The 15,832-nt window shown below is 41.7% G+C and overlaps 1 protein-coding gene across 5 annotated transcripts in view; it reads left to right on the top strand.

Annotated features, from left to right (window-relative positions):
* Nucleotides 1–15,282, top strand: part of LOC139443994 (pecanex-like protein 1) — a 51,653-nt gene extending 36,371 nt beyond the window's left edge. For 3 of the 5 annotated variants that reach the window (XM_071224894.1, XM_071224897.1, XM_071224893.1), the window contains exons 24-37: nt 433–562; nt 1,130–1,188; nt 2,077–2,292; nt 2,805–2,864; nt 3,283–3,476; nt 4,115–4,345; nt 5,261–5,397; nt 7,420–7,567; nt 8,620–8,771; nt 9,296–9,374; nt 9,851–10,125; nt 10,496–10,605; nt 11,525–11,715; nt 12,718–15,282. In XM_071224894.1, coding sequence (XP_071080995.1) covers nt 433–562; nt 1,130–1,188; nt 2,077–2,292; nt 2,805–2,864; nt 3,283–3,476; nt 4,115–4,345; nt 5,261–5,397; nt 7,420–7,567; nt 8,620–8,771; nt 9,296–9,374; nt 9,851–10,125; nt 10,496–10,605; nt 11,525–11,715; nt 12,718–12,999 — 2,264 coding nt within the window. In that variant the 3' untranslated portion in view covers nt 13,000–15,282. Of the gene's footprint in view, nt 1–432; nt 563–1,129; nt 1,189–2,076; nt 2,293–2,804; nt 2,865–3,282; nt 3,477–4,114; nt 4,346–5,260; nt 5,398–7,419; nt 7,568–8,619; nt 8,772–9,295; nt 9,375–9,850; nt 10,126–10,495; nt 10,606–11,524; nt 11,716–12,373; nt 12,451–12,717 lie in introns of all 5 variants that reach the window. The other 2 variants (XM_071224898.1, XM_071224895.1) reach the window with 2 other exon arrangements.
* Nucleotides 15,283–15,832: the final 550 nt, after the last annotated feature.

Genomic DNA, 15,832 nt, shown 5'->3' with positions numbered 1-15,832 from the left:
TGTACTTGTCATAAGGGGGACTACTTCCTGGAGGTGGTCCTTGCTTGATGTGTGTCGGCGTACCCTGATGGTGTGGATTGTGGTTCACAATATCAATCACAAGCTTGTCTTGTCCAGACTCCATTATTTACAGGCCACCGTCATACAGCTGAAACGTTACTGAGTTAAATCTTTCTGGCATTAAACATCAATATGAGCAAACATGTTTTTGTTCGCCCATCGTGTCTAGACTTGAGTGAATCTCTAAAAATTATTGATTACAAAAAGAAATAATTGTTATTGCTTTGAGAAACTTTCGCTTATGATCAAAACAAAGTTTTCAAATGACTGAAATTGAACCCTTTTTTCATATTTGTTATTCTAAACGGGTGACTACTTGACTTAACCATATTATAACATTGGTATATATATATGCTCCTTGACTGGAATCAGATTCTGCAATGTTGTTTCTTCAGGCAGCTATTTCAGCTTTTCTTTCCACCCCTCTAAACCCATTCCTGGGCAGTGCTATTTTCATCACATCCTATATCCGACCAGTCAAGTTCTGGGAGAGAGACTACAAGTGAGTCCTCATAGTTACCAGAGTTAGTGTTGTACATACAGACAGGCGCCTAAGTAATATTGTCAACTAAGCTGTAAGCTGTTCGTCTGCTTCTGGACCAAGTACACTCTGCTAATACCGTATTCGACGTAATAAGCGCCCAGGGCACTCTCAAAATTAGAAATAGGGGGCTCTTATTAGAATATTATTTTGGTGGAAAAAACAAAGTTGAAAGATAAATTTCGTGGTTTATGCTGACAGCCTGAACTGTTTATATACGACAGATATATTTTTCCAGAGGTTTATTGCCCATAATTAAGGGTGCATTTAACACACAAGTGCGTATCATACATGAATAAATAAGTCTTGTGTACATTGATCTATCTGAAGGGGTGCTAATTGGGATTGTTCACTAGCCAATATATTAGCAAATATCGCCGTGGGCGCTTATTAGAACGGGGCGCTTATTATGTCGAATACGTTAGCTGAAAACTTCTCACAACTGCTTAAAACCCAATTGCTAATTGCCAATTGTTTAAGGTAATGAATTGTATGTCCAGTGTTGAGCTTGAGGTCCTATGGTTTCAGCACCAAGAGGGTGGATCACAGCAATACACGCCTTGCCTCACAGATCGAGAGAAATCCAGGTGTGTTTGCTTATCTTGTACCAGTTGTGAATCCTTCAGAAAATAACCTTATGGTGTAAAAGGTAACTTAAAGCCTCATTGTCCTGCTGGAAGACTCAACACTTATTCATACACTCATCCATCCATCAAGAAGGTATATTCGATGTCTCCATTTCATTTGAGTATTCATCATCATTCTGCCATGACATTAAAGGATGATCTATTTTGATTGGTTAATTTTACTGAATTTGAGGTGGTTAATGAGCGATAACCACTTCTGACAGCATCACTGCACTGAATACATGAGCAAGAAAAGAGTCTTGTTTTAAAAACGCATTTTTGTATTGGTACATTAACCATGGCAATAAACCAAGCTGGTTTTACATTTTGAGGTGATTCATGATTGATTAAATACCACAAAGTGTAATATTAAGCAGTATTTTATCAATGAAGAACCACCTGAAAAAAATTATATCAGAATAGGTTTATCTTCTAATTATACTTGAATAAATAAGCAATCATTCCTCAATGAAAGGGGGCACGGGTGACCAAGTCATCTAAGGCGCTGCCGCAGTTCACTCTGCAGAGTTGCGTTTCTTGGGCACACCGGAAACCTATTATTGTGGGTTCGAATTCCGGTTTGCCCCGATTATGTTTCTAGGTTTGTCGGCACCATACCAATGCTCATGGGTTTCACCAAAGTGATAAACGTCTGAGACCATCACTTCAGGTTTTTCTCCCAACTTTAAGCTGACATGCCGTGATATAACTATAACTGGAATGCTGTTAAAAGCGACGTTAAAAGCGACGTTAAACCCAACTCACTCACTCACTCACTCACTCACTCACTCACTCACTCACTCACTCACTTAAATGAAAGAATGAACTGTTTGTTTCCCGCTGCTGCAGGTGCTGATGACAACAACCTCAACTCCATCTTCTATGAGCACCTGACTCGGTCGCTACAGCACAGCCTGTGTGGGGATCTGATGCTGGGACGCTGGGGCAACTACACCCAGGGAGACTGCTTTATCATGGCCTCCGACTACCTCAACGCTCTTGTACATATCATAGAAACAGGCAACGGGCTTGTCACATTCCAGTTGAGGGGGTTGGAGTTCAGAGGTAGGGCCACTGAAATATACATACATGTAATTGGTAATAACAATGTGTTGTGCGTGTGTCAGTTATGAGTTGAGAAATGCATTTATTACAAAGAAAGTAAAAATATTGTATTCAATTTTTTGTTTTGTTTTTGTATAACGTAATTGAAAATATTATCTACACAGGAGATATATAATATCTTTTCATTTCTTTGTAATTTTCCCCTGCCCAACAAAGTTGATAGAAACGGGCTCCATCCGTCTGTCCTTCCTTACGTCCGTCACGTTTCGTTTCCGGAGCATAACTCAGAAACCGTTCAATATTTTTTCATCAAACCTTTTTCACAATTTCCATGACAAGTTCCACCTCGGTTAAAAAAGGTTAGGGTTTGTTGAGATTTAATTATGTCATAAATTCTGCAACAGGGGCGGGGGATAACTCTTGTTTTTCTGTGTTTAGAAAAGGAATGTGTAACATGCTAGGGCAGGGTACCACCTTGCAGTGTGCTATTGTTGATGATGTCTGTGTTACAGGTACCTACTGTCAGCAGAGGGAGGTGGAGGCTATCACAGAGGGAGTGGAGGAGAATGAAGGTAGGTCCAACAACCCTAGCATCATGATGCCTTTCAGGACCCTTTCCCACAGCAAGATCTGAGTGCTAATTTACTGGAGCTACTTGCACATTTTTACCCAGTCACCTGTATAAGGCAAGACAAATCAATGCACAGAGGTCCATGCCTTAGACGTGCAAGAAACCTGCTATTAGTAATATAAGTAATATTCTCCCTGATTATACTTCTTTTTTTTTAGCGCATCCTCTGAGTTTCACAAAAAGTGGTAAACGTCTAAGACGTGCATCTCACTCCCTTGCACATTTTTACCTTTACACTAACAGTCTGTTGCCTGTGAAGACCTATGTCTCCCTGTTACTATATTCTGTTTAGTGGGGAAGTGAAACTAAATCTGTGATGGAAGGGTCAAGGTCACTGTGGTCATCCTATCTGTTTTCAGGATTCTGTTGTTTTGAGCCAGGCCACTTACCCCATTTCTTGTCTCTGAACGCGGCTTTCAATCAGCGGTGGTTGGCATGGGAGGTTGTGGTGACAAAGTATGTACTGGAGGGCTACAGCATCTCGGACAACAGCGCCGCCACAATGCTGACAGTCTTTGATCTCAGGAGAGTGCTCATCACGTATTACATCAAGGTAAATTATCAAATAAATAAAGTTAGAATCACATTGCCCAGTAACACCTGACTGAAAAGTGGTTTGATCCCCTGCAGGTCATACCAAAAGTCAGTGAAAGATGGTACTTGTTGTTACTGTGCCTGGCGCTATGCATTTAGCGGTTAAAATAATGACTGGTCAGCTCAGAGTCAGTATTTTGTGTCTGAGTTGTCAAGCACTATAAAATCGGCATTAGTCCAGACTAGTACAAGCAACCACACACACACGTACACATATGTCACTATTTAAATGCAATAATCTTGGACGCGATGTTAAACCCTATTTCACCTCACCTTACTGAAAGGTGATTATATGTTTCCTGGCTTATTGTGTGTCACCATTTCATACCCATATGTGTGGAGTGTTGCTGATGCTGGTCAAGACTCGTTTGTTTAAAGGCTCCAATGATATGTCTGTACTACTGTCGACTGCAGTGTAAAACAACTTTGACATTCACTTGGTAATTTTGTGATATAACTGGTGATATATAACTGATATGGGCTGGAATACTGCTGAGTGGGGCGTTAAACAACAAACAAACAAATGATACAGCTTGAACATTGCTGACTGGCAGTTAATGACCTCTGTAGTGACCTTACTGTGTTATTAATCTACAGAGTATAATATATTACACTGTGCGGTCACCGAGACTTGAGCAGTGGCTGACAGACGAGGCCATCAGGGAGGCTTTGCAGACCACCACCGATGATGACTACACCGACCTTGACCCCACCTTCAACATGCATGTAGATGACGACTACGACACCAAACTGTCCGGCATTTCCAGACGCTCCTTCTGTGCCGTGTATCTTCAGTGGATACAGCACTGTGCATCACGCAGGGAGAATGTAAGTGTAGAAACATACATGTTGGTTTATGTTGGTGGATTGTTTGCCACCCATTGTAAGATTGGGGGCGGTGGGGTAGCCCAGTTGTTAACCACACCGAAGATTCCCCACATAGGTACAATGTGTGAAGCCAATTTTCCTGTGTCCCCAGCTGTGATATTTGCTGGGATAATGCTAAAAGTGGCGTAAAACCATACTCACTCACTCAGTGAAACATTTTTGGTAAACAAACATCATGATGATAAATTGTGCACTTTAACTGTAATAAGAATAATTCTGTTGATGATGCAGTAGGGTTTTATCAATGCAGTGATAGTGTTTTATGAAAACATTTTGAATGACAACTTGTGCACTGTAACTGTAAGGATGTAAGAATCTGTAGCTGTGAATTCCCATAGAGATCCGAGTTAAAATACCCATGCTTGTGCCCCATAGAGATCTGGGTTAGAATTGATCTTCAGCAACCGTTGCATGTCATTAGAGGCGACTTACAGGATCAAGTGGTCAGGCTCGCTGACTTGGTTAATGCATGTCATCTTATCCCAAATGCTTAGATCGATGCTCATGATGTCAATCACTAGATTGTCTGGTCCAGGCTTGATTATTTACTGAGCGCTGAGTGCGGCATTAAGCAACAAATGTAACTAATTGTCACTGTAAGAATCTGTATTGATGTAGTAGGGCCTGGGTGCTGTTGTACAAAGCGATCGTAGCCCTAAGGTGATCGTAACTCCCAAACCTTAACATAGACTTACAACAGTCATAGTGCTAAGGTTGTTTTGTACAATGCCACCCTGGTCAATGCAGCCTGCTCTGTATGTGGAAAAGTCCAGATATGGCATCCCAACTTGCTTGTTCTAATATGTGAATGTCCTACTGTGTTTGGTGCTGTGATAATTGTACCCTGTGTTGCAGAGTGTGGACAGTGATAAGGGCTCCATGCTGGTATCTCTGTGCTACAGCCTCAGTCTCCTGGGTCGCCGTGCCCTAGCTTATGCCTCTCACAACAGTGCCTCAGCAAGGTCAGTCCACAGGAGTCACAAGTTTCAAGCGTGAGTTAGTTGACGTTAAGTAGCCCTACTGCTGTGTAGCATACACATGTTGTACATACACTGTCCCAGTCAGTCATACACAGGCACATTACGTATGTACAGAACACACATAACATTGCTACTTACATATATATATATACCTCTAAGAGTCTACTGGTCAGGTTCAGAGACTTGTCGGATTGTGTGTCATCGAATCCTATTGAGGCTATAATAAATTAAAACTAGATTATTATCCCTACCCGACATCTTTGTTATTTCTGTGATCTATTATTCATACCAAGGTGTCCAGTCTTAAACTTGACAACTTTAATAAAAAATAACAAATAAAAATCCTCCCTCCCCACTTTTGAAAAAAAAGCGGATTATAATCTAGCAACTAATTTATTATGGCCTGATAGTGTGGTGGCTGACTGCATTGTCACAGATGATTTAAAAAGTTCCTACCTTGCCATAAATCTTCTATGCTGCCTTTGTTATGTCATGCAATTCTTCTATGCTGCTGGGGCGGTGGGTAGCCTAGTGGTTAAAGCATTCGCTCGTCACGCCGAAGACCCAGGTTCGATTCCCGACATGGGTACAATGTGTGAAGCCCACTTCTGGTGTCCCCTGCCGTGATATTGCAGGAATATTGCTAAAAGCGGGGTAAAACCGTATTCGCTCACGTCTTTGCTGCCTTATATTGAGCAAATCTTATATCCAGATGTTAAAGAAGTTCCTGATTGTTTCCCCTTCTGTTGATGTCTATGTGTGTGTAGGTATACTGCAGTAGGGCTGTTGTATCTCAACTCACACTGGAAACTTATCATACCTGTGAGGGAGGTATTTCTTTGTTAGAAATATTGATGTAAGAGAAATGTACTTTAATAACATTTCAGGGCTACTTCCTGGCCTTCATCAAGTGAATACGGATACTTCTTCCCCTTCATCATAGTATTAGTATTCACCTGATGAGGGAGCAAGAAGTAGTATCAATATTCACCTGATGAAGGGACAAAAAGTAGTATCAGTATTCATCTGATGAAGGGGCAAGAAGTAGTATCAGTATTCATCTGATGAAGGGGCCAGAAGTAGTATCAGTATTCACCTGATGAAGGGACAAGAAGTAGTATCAGTATTCATCTGATGAAGGGGCAAGAAGTAGTATCATTATTCATCTGATGAAGGGGCCAGAAGTAGTATCAGTATTCATCTGATGAAGGGACCAGAAGTAGTATCAGTATTCATCTGATGAGGGAGCCAGAAGTAGTATCAGTATTCATCTGATGAAGGGGGCCAGAAGTAGTATCAGTATTCATCTGATGAAGGGGCCAGAAGTAGTATCAGTATTCACCTGATGAAGGGACAAGAAGTAGTACCAATATTCATCTGATGAGGGGACCAGAAGTAGTATCAGTATTCATCTGATGAAGGGGCCAGAAGTAGTATCATTATTCATCTGATGAAGGGACAAGAAGTAGTACCAATATTCATCTGATGAGGGGGCCAGAAGTAGTATCAGTGTTCACGTGATGAAGGGGCCAGAAGTAGTATCAATATTCACCTGATGAAGGGACAAGAAGTAGTATCAGTATTCACCTGATGAAGGGACAAGAAGTAGTATCAGTATTCATCTGATGAAGGGGCCAGAAGTAGTATCAATATTCACCTGATGAAGTGACAAGAAGTAGTATCAGTATTCATCTGATGAAGGGGCCAGAAGTAGTATCAATATTCATCTGATGAAGGGACAAGAAGTAGTATCAGTATTCACCTGATGAAGGGACAAGAAGTAGTATCAGTATTCACCTGATGAAGGGACAAGAAGTAGTATCAGTATTCATCTGATGAGGGGGCCAGAAGTAGTATCAGTATTCATGAGATGAAGGGGCAAGACGTCGCCCTTAAATATCATTCATTACAAAAAATAACAAAATTGTTATCCCTAAATGTTTCATGTATCCATGTTCTTTCATGTACAAAATGCCTATCGAAGACTTCATATGAAAGATAATTGCTTATATGGGTGTGTTTTATGTCTTTCAGTGTTGATTTCTTCCTGTTCGGCCTCCATGCCCTGTTTAAGGGGGACTTGCGGATCACCTCTCAGCGGGATGAGTGGGTGTTTGCCGACATGGAGATGATGAGGAGGGTGGTGGCACCAGCTATCAGAATGTCACTCAAACTCCACCAGGTAACCTACTAACGATGGACCTGTGGAAAGTCCGGGTTAGAATTCACCCCAGCAACCAATACTTGTCCAATGATGTAATGTATTGGGTGGTCAGGTTGGGAGACTTGGTTGCTGGCGTGTCGATGGCATGGTTCGTTGCTCATAATATCAATCACTGGTTTGTCTGGTTTGACTTGATTATTTACAGGCCTCTGTCGTATTGCTGGAATATTGCTGAGTTCAGTGTTAAACAACAAACAAGCAAAGTTTGATTGATTATATTGACATCTTTATCAAGAACCAATTAGGGACCAGAGTTTATGTTCGCAATAACGACCACAGCCACAATATAGCTTGGACTTTTCTTATCAAACAGAAATTTTGTGTTATTGAAGGTGCATGGCATTTTATTAAGTAATTGACAAATGTGACAAAAACAATAAGTAAACAGTCACTTCATTTCTACATGAATGTCAGAATTCACGACAGAAAAGGTCCCCAATAACCTATGCTTGTTCCTGCCCGAGGGCGGAAAGTTGGTGGTTGAAGCCAAATAGATGTCTTACCGAAAGGACATTAAAATATGTTACTTGTTGTTTCCTTGCCTGGCACTTGGCTTTAAGGTGTGTGTGTGTCAGTGTGTGTGTCAGACAGTGTGAGTCCTGTGAAGATCTGGGTTAGAATAGGTTTTGTTGTAAGAGGCGACTATAGGACTATACTTGTCATGAGAGGCGACTAACGGGATCGGGTGGTCAGACTTGCTGACATGGTTGATGCGTGTCATCGTATCCCAATTGCCAGGATTGATACTCATGATATCTGGTCCAGACTCGATTATTTACAGACCACTGTCCTCCAGCTGAAATATTGCTGAGTGAGTGAGTAAACAACAGAGAAACAAATAGACAGTGTTAAGTAGTACTTGTGCATGCAACCACTGCCTTGCCTGTGAGTAGTTGATTATTTTCAGGTTGTCGTGATATGGATGTAATATTGCTGACTGTGATGTAAAACAACTTTCATTCACTTTACTTGAAAGAATCTGTAACCGCTCAACTTGTTTGACATTGCAGGATCACTTCACATCCCCTGAGGAGTATGAAGATCCCCGTGCCTTGTACGATGCCATCACTTCCCATGAGATGAACATGGTCATATCACATGAGGCTGACCCGGCCTGGAGGAATGCGGTGCTCTCTAATGTCCCTTCACTTCTAGCCCTCCGGTAAGGTCAAACCTAGATCTGCTCTCTAATTTCCTCTCTGTAAGGACAGTCTAGCTCTCTAATGTGCATCCCAGCCCTTGGGTACAGGCAGGTCTAGCAGTGCTCTCTAATGACCCTGGTGGCAGTAGGGTAGCCTAGTGGTTAAAGCGTTTGCTCGCCACGCCAAACACCGTGGTTCGATTCCCCTCATTGGCACAAAGTGTGAAGCCCATTCCAGGTGTACCCTGCCGTGATATTGCTGGGATATTGCTTACAAGAGGCATAAAACCATACTCACTCATTCTATTGTCCCTTCACATACAGCCTACCAATACAGACAGGTCTAGCAGTTCTCTCTTATGTGTCTTGAGTTGCTAACCTTCTCTGAGTTGTTGTATGGCCTAGTGGCTGAATGTGTGCAACGTGTGAAGCCTTTTCGTCAAGTATTACTAACTGCCATGATATAGTTGGAAAATGTCTGATTGTGTGCTGAAGCAGCAATTTTTCACCCACTCATGCTATAACTGTGCTGCATTGTGTTCCAGTCATGTGTTTGATGAAGGATCAGATGAATACAAGATCATCATGCTCAACAAGAGATACCTCAGCTTTAGGGTTGTCAAGGTGAGAAGAGATAGTGTCATTTTGACAGTTCAGACCCATAGGTAAAAACACAAAATTAAGCACCATCTAAAGGTGGGAGCTCTAACATAGCTTAGTGAAAAGAGTGTGCTGAAATAGCTTTGGTCAACACTTTTGCTTATGCTTTTGATGTGGAAGGAATCATACACTTCCTCTGAAACTATTGAGTCTACTTGCCTGAACTTGGTTCTAAGCATTATTTTCGGTTGATTTTATTGTTCTTTAAGTTTAGTGAATACCGTTCCTCATAGCCCGATGTGATAGAGGTAGTAATCTTTGAATTATTAACAATGATAACTATTGTTTGATATCTGAACTATTATAAGCTTAGGTTTGATCAGAATTTTAATAGACTAGACTGGTCGCTAAAGTAGCAGACTAATGCGGTGTTACTGTCATTTTGCCATGAGTTTGTGAGTGTGTCTGAGGTTTGTGATATGTTACCACTACGTTTCCAGGTGAACCGTGAGTGTGTCCGAGGCTTGTGGGCAGGGCAGCAGCAGGAACTCATCTTCCTAAGAAACCGAAATCCCGAGCGAGGCAGCATCCAGAACGCGAAGCAGGCTTTGCGTAACATGATCAACTCCTCGTGTGATCAGCCGATCGGCTACCCCATCTACGTGTCCCCCCTCACCACCGCCTACTCCTCCACTCACCAGCAGCTGGCTGCCATCATCGGGGCAGAGTTCATCCTTGCCAATGTCAAAAGGTTCTTTCAAAATGTTTGGAAAAGGTGGGTTGATTTACTCAGATTTGGGGTTCAGAAGTCTGTTTTGTCGTCAATCATGTTCCTGGTTCTGTGTCTCTGGGTGCTGTTCCACAAGGCTGTTGTAGAGTGTTATTGTTGCTACCCAAATAGTTCAACATCGTTTGAACAGTCAAACCAGGCATGGTGATTGATGATTTTGTAAACGGGATCCTGTGTGAATACTATATTAATTGAGCTAATTTGGAGGAACAGAGTTATGATCTGCAGTTTGTGCATACTGCACATTGTTGCATAGTCAGCAAGAAATAAGAGTAACATCTATAGGGTGATATAGAAAAATGTTGAAGTGCTTATATGTATTCCTGTAAATGAAAGAATGGATTGTTTGTGTCAGATTGAGGCGGCGATGTGATGCAACGTGTGCAGGGGGTAGTTCAGCATTCCAGGACGACCACATGTACAGCGTCAGTCCCCCTCATCAGTACGCAGCAGCAGCAGCTCTAGGTAGGTAGTCCCCCTTTTGCTCCATGTGAAATCCCGAGCAGAATAGGTCCTGTGTGCCCTGTGCTAGACCACATGTACTGCGTCAGCAGCAGCAGCAGCTCTATTTGAGTAGTCCCCCTTGTGCCCCATGGGGAATCCCCAGCAGAATAGGTCCTGTGTCCCCCGTGCTAGACCACATGTGCAGCGTCAGTCCCCCTCATCAGTATGCAGCGGCAGCAGCAGCTCTATTTGAGTAGTCTCCCTTGTGCCCCATGGGGAATCCCCAGCAGAATAGGTCCTGTGTCCCCTGTGCTAGACCACATGTACAGCGTCAGCAGCAGCAACAGTTCTAGGTGAATAGTCCCCCTTGTGCCTCATGGGGAATCCCCCCAGCAGAATAGGTCCTGTGTCCCCTGTGCTAGACCACATGTACAGCGTCAGTCCCCCTCATCAGTACGCAGCAGCAGCTCTATTTGAGTAGTCTCCCTGTGGCCCATGGGGAATCCCCAGCAGAATAGGTCCTGTGTGCCCTGTGCTAGACCACATGTACAGCGTCAGCATCAGCAGCAGCGCTAGGTCAGCCCTTGTGCCCCATCTGGAATCCCCGGCAGAGTAGATCCTGTGTCCCCAGTGCGAGCATCGCAAATGAGGATCAGATGGTTGTGATGTGACCTGGCTGGTTTGTGCCTGAGCATGAGTTGTTGCTCATGCTGTCAACCACTCGCTAACCCATCCCTAACTCAATTATTTGCAGCAAAGTGAAACCATGATATTGTCAACTGTATTGTCAAATGTAGCATAAAACAAAGTTAATTCAATCACTTAAATTATCATCAGAGAAGGAAAATATTACCATGTGCATAGTCTCAAGAATGGGATATGTGCATATTCTGAAGGATGTGTTTTATATATGGATCATCTCATATATCTTGTCATTCAGGTTCAACATGTTCGGGCCCAGGGTCGACTCCCACTAACCAGCCTCAGGACATCCCCCTCCAGAGTCTAGGTAACCGAGGGAGCCTCATCTCCACCGCCAGCACTGCCAGCAAACCCAGTGCCCTGGCCTCTCTAGCCAACCTCATCGGGGACTCCGCAGCAAATAAAGAACCCCTGCCTCACAGAGTCAGGGTGAGGGCATTGATATATCATGTAGTATTGACCTGGAAATCTCATGATATCAGACGGCAGTAGAAACTAACATTCTTAGTTCACTAGTCCTTATAATGATAGCATATAGCAAAACCCTTTAAAATGGAAAATTTCTACTCGTCCTTATGATACCTTAACTATTTTGCAGTTTGGCAAGGACTACAGGACTACATGTAGTGCCAAGTTCTAGTGCTGTCAGATATTTTACTCTTATTCGATTCCTTTCTCCATCAAGATCTGACAAACATTCCATAGGAGGTCACATCAGATATACCCTTAATCAGCCACCAAGTGTGAAGGAGAGTTCAAATACTCTCAATATGAATAGGTGTAGCATTTGGAGCACCATATCTTTACCTTAAATACAATTGGCAGTTCCGAATGGAGAATGATATAGGCCATGCTATATATTTTGTGGGTAATATATATACGCTGTTATTTCTAAGCCCTATATCATCCATGCCCAAGACGGTGTACTGTTGAGTTTTGTTTTTATGTGTTATTGGGTGTGTGGTTAACTTTGCTCAAGTGATAGATTAGTTATGCTTTCTAGGCTAGCATGTTGACAAATAGATAATGGTCACTGCGATTCACATCCATTCCCCTTCTCCTTTCATCAACTGCCTCTGTGGTGCAGTGGATAGAGCATCTGCCTGGAGAGAAGTAGGTCGTGGTTCGATTCCCTGGCCGCGTCATACCGAAAGACGTTAAAAGGTGGTACTTGTTATTACCCTGTCTAGAGCTCGGCATTAAGGGGAAAACGACTAGCTAGGATTTAGTATAATGTGTCTCATTGGGGTATCCATGTTAAAACTGCAGCATTGTGTCTAGCTGGGCTAGCTAGCAATATAAAATTATGCAAGTCTAGACTAGTACAAGTAGCCATAGACATAATCTTGCATGTGACATAAGGCCCCCTTGATATCTCAATTCCCATGTAGTGATTCAGTTCGTAAACCAATGTATGTCTATTTGTGACAGGTTCTGGACACCAGTCATGTGTTTGATACTGTCAACCTTGGAAGGAGAATAGATGTCCAGTGGCCAAATGAGGAATGGCGTCAGCATGGAGGCAAGAATACCTGGAGTGACTGGACGCCCTGTAAGGGCATGGAGGGGATTGTGGTTCATCGCTGGGTGCCAGGTCATCGCGACCCCAACCGGCGCTCTCATGTAGACAAAACAATATTATTGGTTCAGGTTGGAGAACATTATGTGCCAATAGCAGAGAACGGTATCACAGACTTAGGTGCGGAAGTATGACAGCGGGGGAGATGTGCTTTTACTACCTGTGATAATTTAAAATAAAGTCCTAGATTGTGGCTGTGTGTGTCCGATTGGGCCAGAAGAATAGTCGATGATCAAGCTGGAAGTGTGCGGTGGTAGAGTGATGAGCCACGGAGGTGTGTGGCGTGTGTTCACAGTGTGAGAAGTTATGAACATACAGGAAGTACACTGTTTCCCTCTTGGATTCAGTGATATAGACGTGGGATTATGAGTGTCCAGTGTTATGCCATGGAGAGACAGGGAACATTTGTGGAAGATTGACCTGAGTGGAAACATGCCCTGAAGCTTTATTGACCTGTTACAGCCTAATATATTACTGTCAGGTTTTGAAATGTTTCATGTGACAGTTGTCTCCCTCTTGATGTGTGGATTGAGGAATATTGAACATCACCTTGTCATGCTTATGTATAGGATCCTCTTTAAATTTTCATATGAACTTACCAGTACTAGAAAGGTCAGATTATATATAAAAAAGTGGTCATAGCAATGTTGTGTTTTTAGAAGGAATGTGTATACAATTATGATCACTGTTAAGTATGACCAAATAATAATTACTGAAAGTGCAATTGAAACAGATTCTGGTGTTGCCCCACTGTTCTATGATCTAACCGGGTCAGAAGAATGGAGTTCATGTCTACATGTTTTCGTATTGTCATCGTCATTCTGGAACTACTACAGGTGACATGCCAAAGACACAAAAGGTTTAAGAATTCCATATAAGTGTTTTTCTTTGTCAACTAAGGGTTTATTTGTTTTAATTTCAAACTTGATTGATATTAGTGTGGTTGTGATTCCAAGCAGAGATCATGCAAGCTAAATATGTAATGCTGTTTTATCTGATTGAATCAGTCATATCCACATCAATTTTCAGAACCCTGTTTCACAAGGCAATGTTAGTGCAAAGACTGTAGTAGGTCTATGATTGAGTGCAAATAAAGTATAGGCTTTACAGTCGTTGCAACACTGAACAGGGACTTTGTGTTGTGGAACAGGGCCTTGATCAAATGTTTCAAAATCATTACAGAATATAAGTTTGGTTAGTTCTAAGCTATGAAAGTCTTCAAGATGGATTTTTCAGAGCAGGTGTGTCCAGGCTTTCTTGGTTTTGCTGTGCTCAATTACTTCACCATATTTACATATCTACTGGAAGCTGCTGCTGGGCATCAGTGAGTTGGTTTATACATGGTTGATACTGTTAAGTTAAAGGGTCGCAGTGTTGTATAAATATCATATTCAACAGTTACAAGCTCCTTGGGTGCTTCGGAAATTGACAAAGGAGGGCGCTTGTTAAAACCATACACAATGAGTAAAGTGTGTTTTCAGCGATCGAGCAGTTGTGACAATTAGTCCAAACATCAATGGAACTAAAATGCTTTGTATAATAGTTGCAGGCAATTATGTACCCTCCTGCGCTGCTGTTTTCTGTAATATACACAAGAAAATATGGACACTCATAAAACGTTCTGTCTTTGTAGGGTATACTTATAGAGATTAAAAACAGATAGGTCTTGACGATGTTCAAGGCCTTATTGGAGTATGGTTGCTAACCTGGCGAATACGGCACTATTACTTGTCGTCCAATCAGTGACAACCATCCAATGTGTGACCGGGCAGTAAGTCTACAGTAATTTGAATCTTTCTGGGCTAAATTAGAATGCGCAAGACTATTGTGCCCCAATAGTTTTTCCTATTAATCTGACAATGATTTCATAAATGATCCCCAAATATGAAGGGCATGTTTTGCTTTTGCATATTACCTACTGCCTACAGTAAGTCTTAAGAAAGACAGTCAATTAATCTCCATTGTCAAATCAGAATATTTACACCTGTCTTAAGAGACACACTTGTCAGTAAACCAGTAAATAACAATTTCATATTTAGAAACAACTATTTACAGTGGAAACCATGATGTAGTCATGTAGAAAGAAAGAGTTTAAACAAAACTGGCGAAGTAAGATGTTTAAGTTGCAAGAAATTAATTACTTGTTTGTCAGAAAGAGTGCAACCATAGCAGGCGCAGGGCATTGTCATATGGAATATGGTTCTATAAACATTCTAAATGGTTCCAAAATATTTCCCTGGCCCAGAAAGCTCACAATGGAAAGAGAATTATGTGAGGAGAAATTGTGTATTTCCATAAATAAATTTTAAATATCAGACATCTCAACAAATATCAGCGTTTGTGTAATCACCTGCAAAGAGAACTTCTTGATTTCTGTTCTGTATATTAGAATATGTTGTTATCACATGGTGTGTGTGTGGGGGGGGGGGGGGGGGACTCTTGATCTATTCCATGCTTGTCACCAGAATCTTATAAACAAGGAAATAATTTGTTGTGGCAGTCAGTTAAATGCCACTTTGGTGTAAAGATAAAAAGAAAAGTGATCTTGTGAGCAGAAAGATGTAAGAATTTGATCTTATTGGTTTTAAAAATATTGTTGTGAAATTTTTTTATCTTCTTAATACAGTATGTAACTATGTACTAAGTAGCTAAATTTTAGATTTCCATAAGCTTTTTACGTTAGAATAACAGCACAGTCTGAACTGTCAATTACGTATGATGCTTTACAGTTGGAAAAGAGATACCATATCAAGGGGAGATCACTCCGAACACCAAACCTACAGGCTCCCAGGAGTCCTGTGAGAAGGGGCCAAAGAGTACTGAGATTCATACGAGTGTTCCATTAAGGGTGATGATTTATTTAAACTTGCTCAAGTATATGAGTGTGTTTACTGATGGACCATGCTCTATTATCCATTGTAGTATGTCTCCATTCTATTAGAATATATGCTCAAGAACCAATCAAAA

The sequence above is a fragment of the Haliotis cracherodii genome, unplaced genomic scaffold (genome assembly GCF_022045235.1).
Source record: "Haliotis cracherodii isolate W230 unplaced genomic scaffold, xgHalCrac1.p SCAF_5, whole genome shotgun sequence".
Lineage (NCBI taxonomy): Eukaryota > Metazoa > Mollusca > Gastropoda > Lepetellida > Haliotidae > Haliotis > Haliotis cracherodii.
The sequence above is the reverse complement of the archived record's forward strand: the minus strand, read 5'-3'. Positions and strand labels throughout refer to the sequence as shown.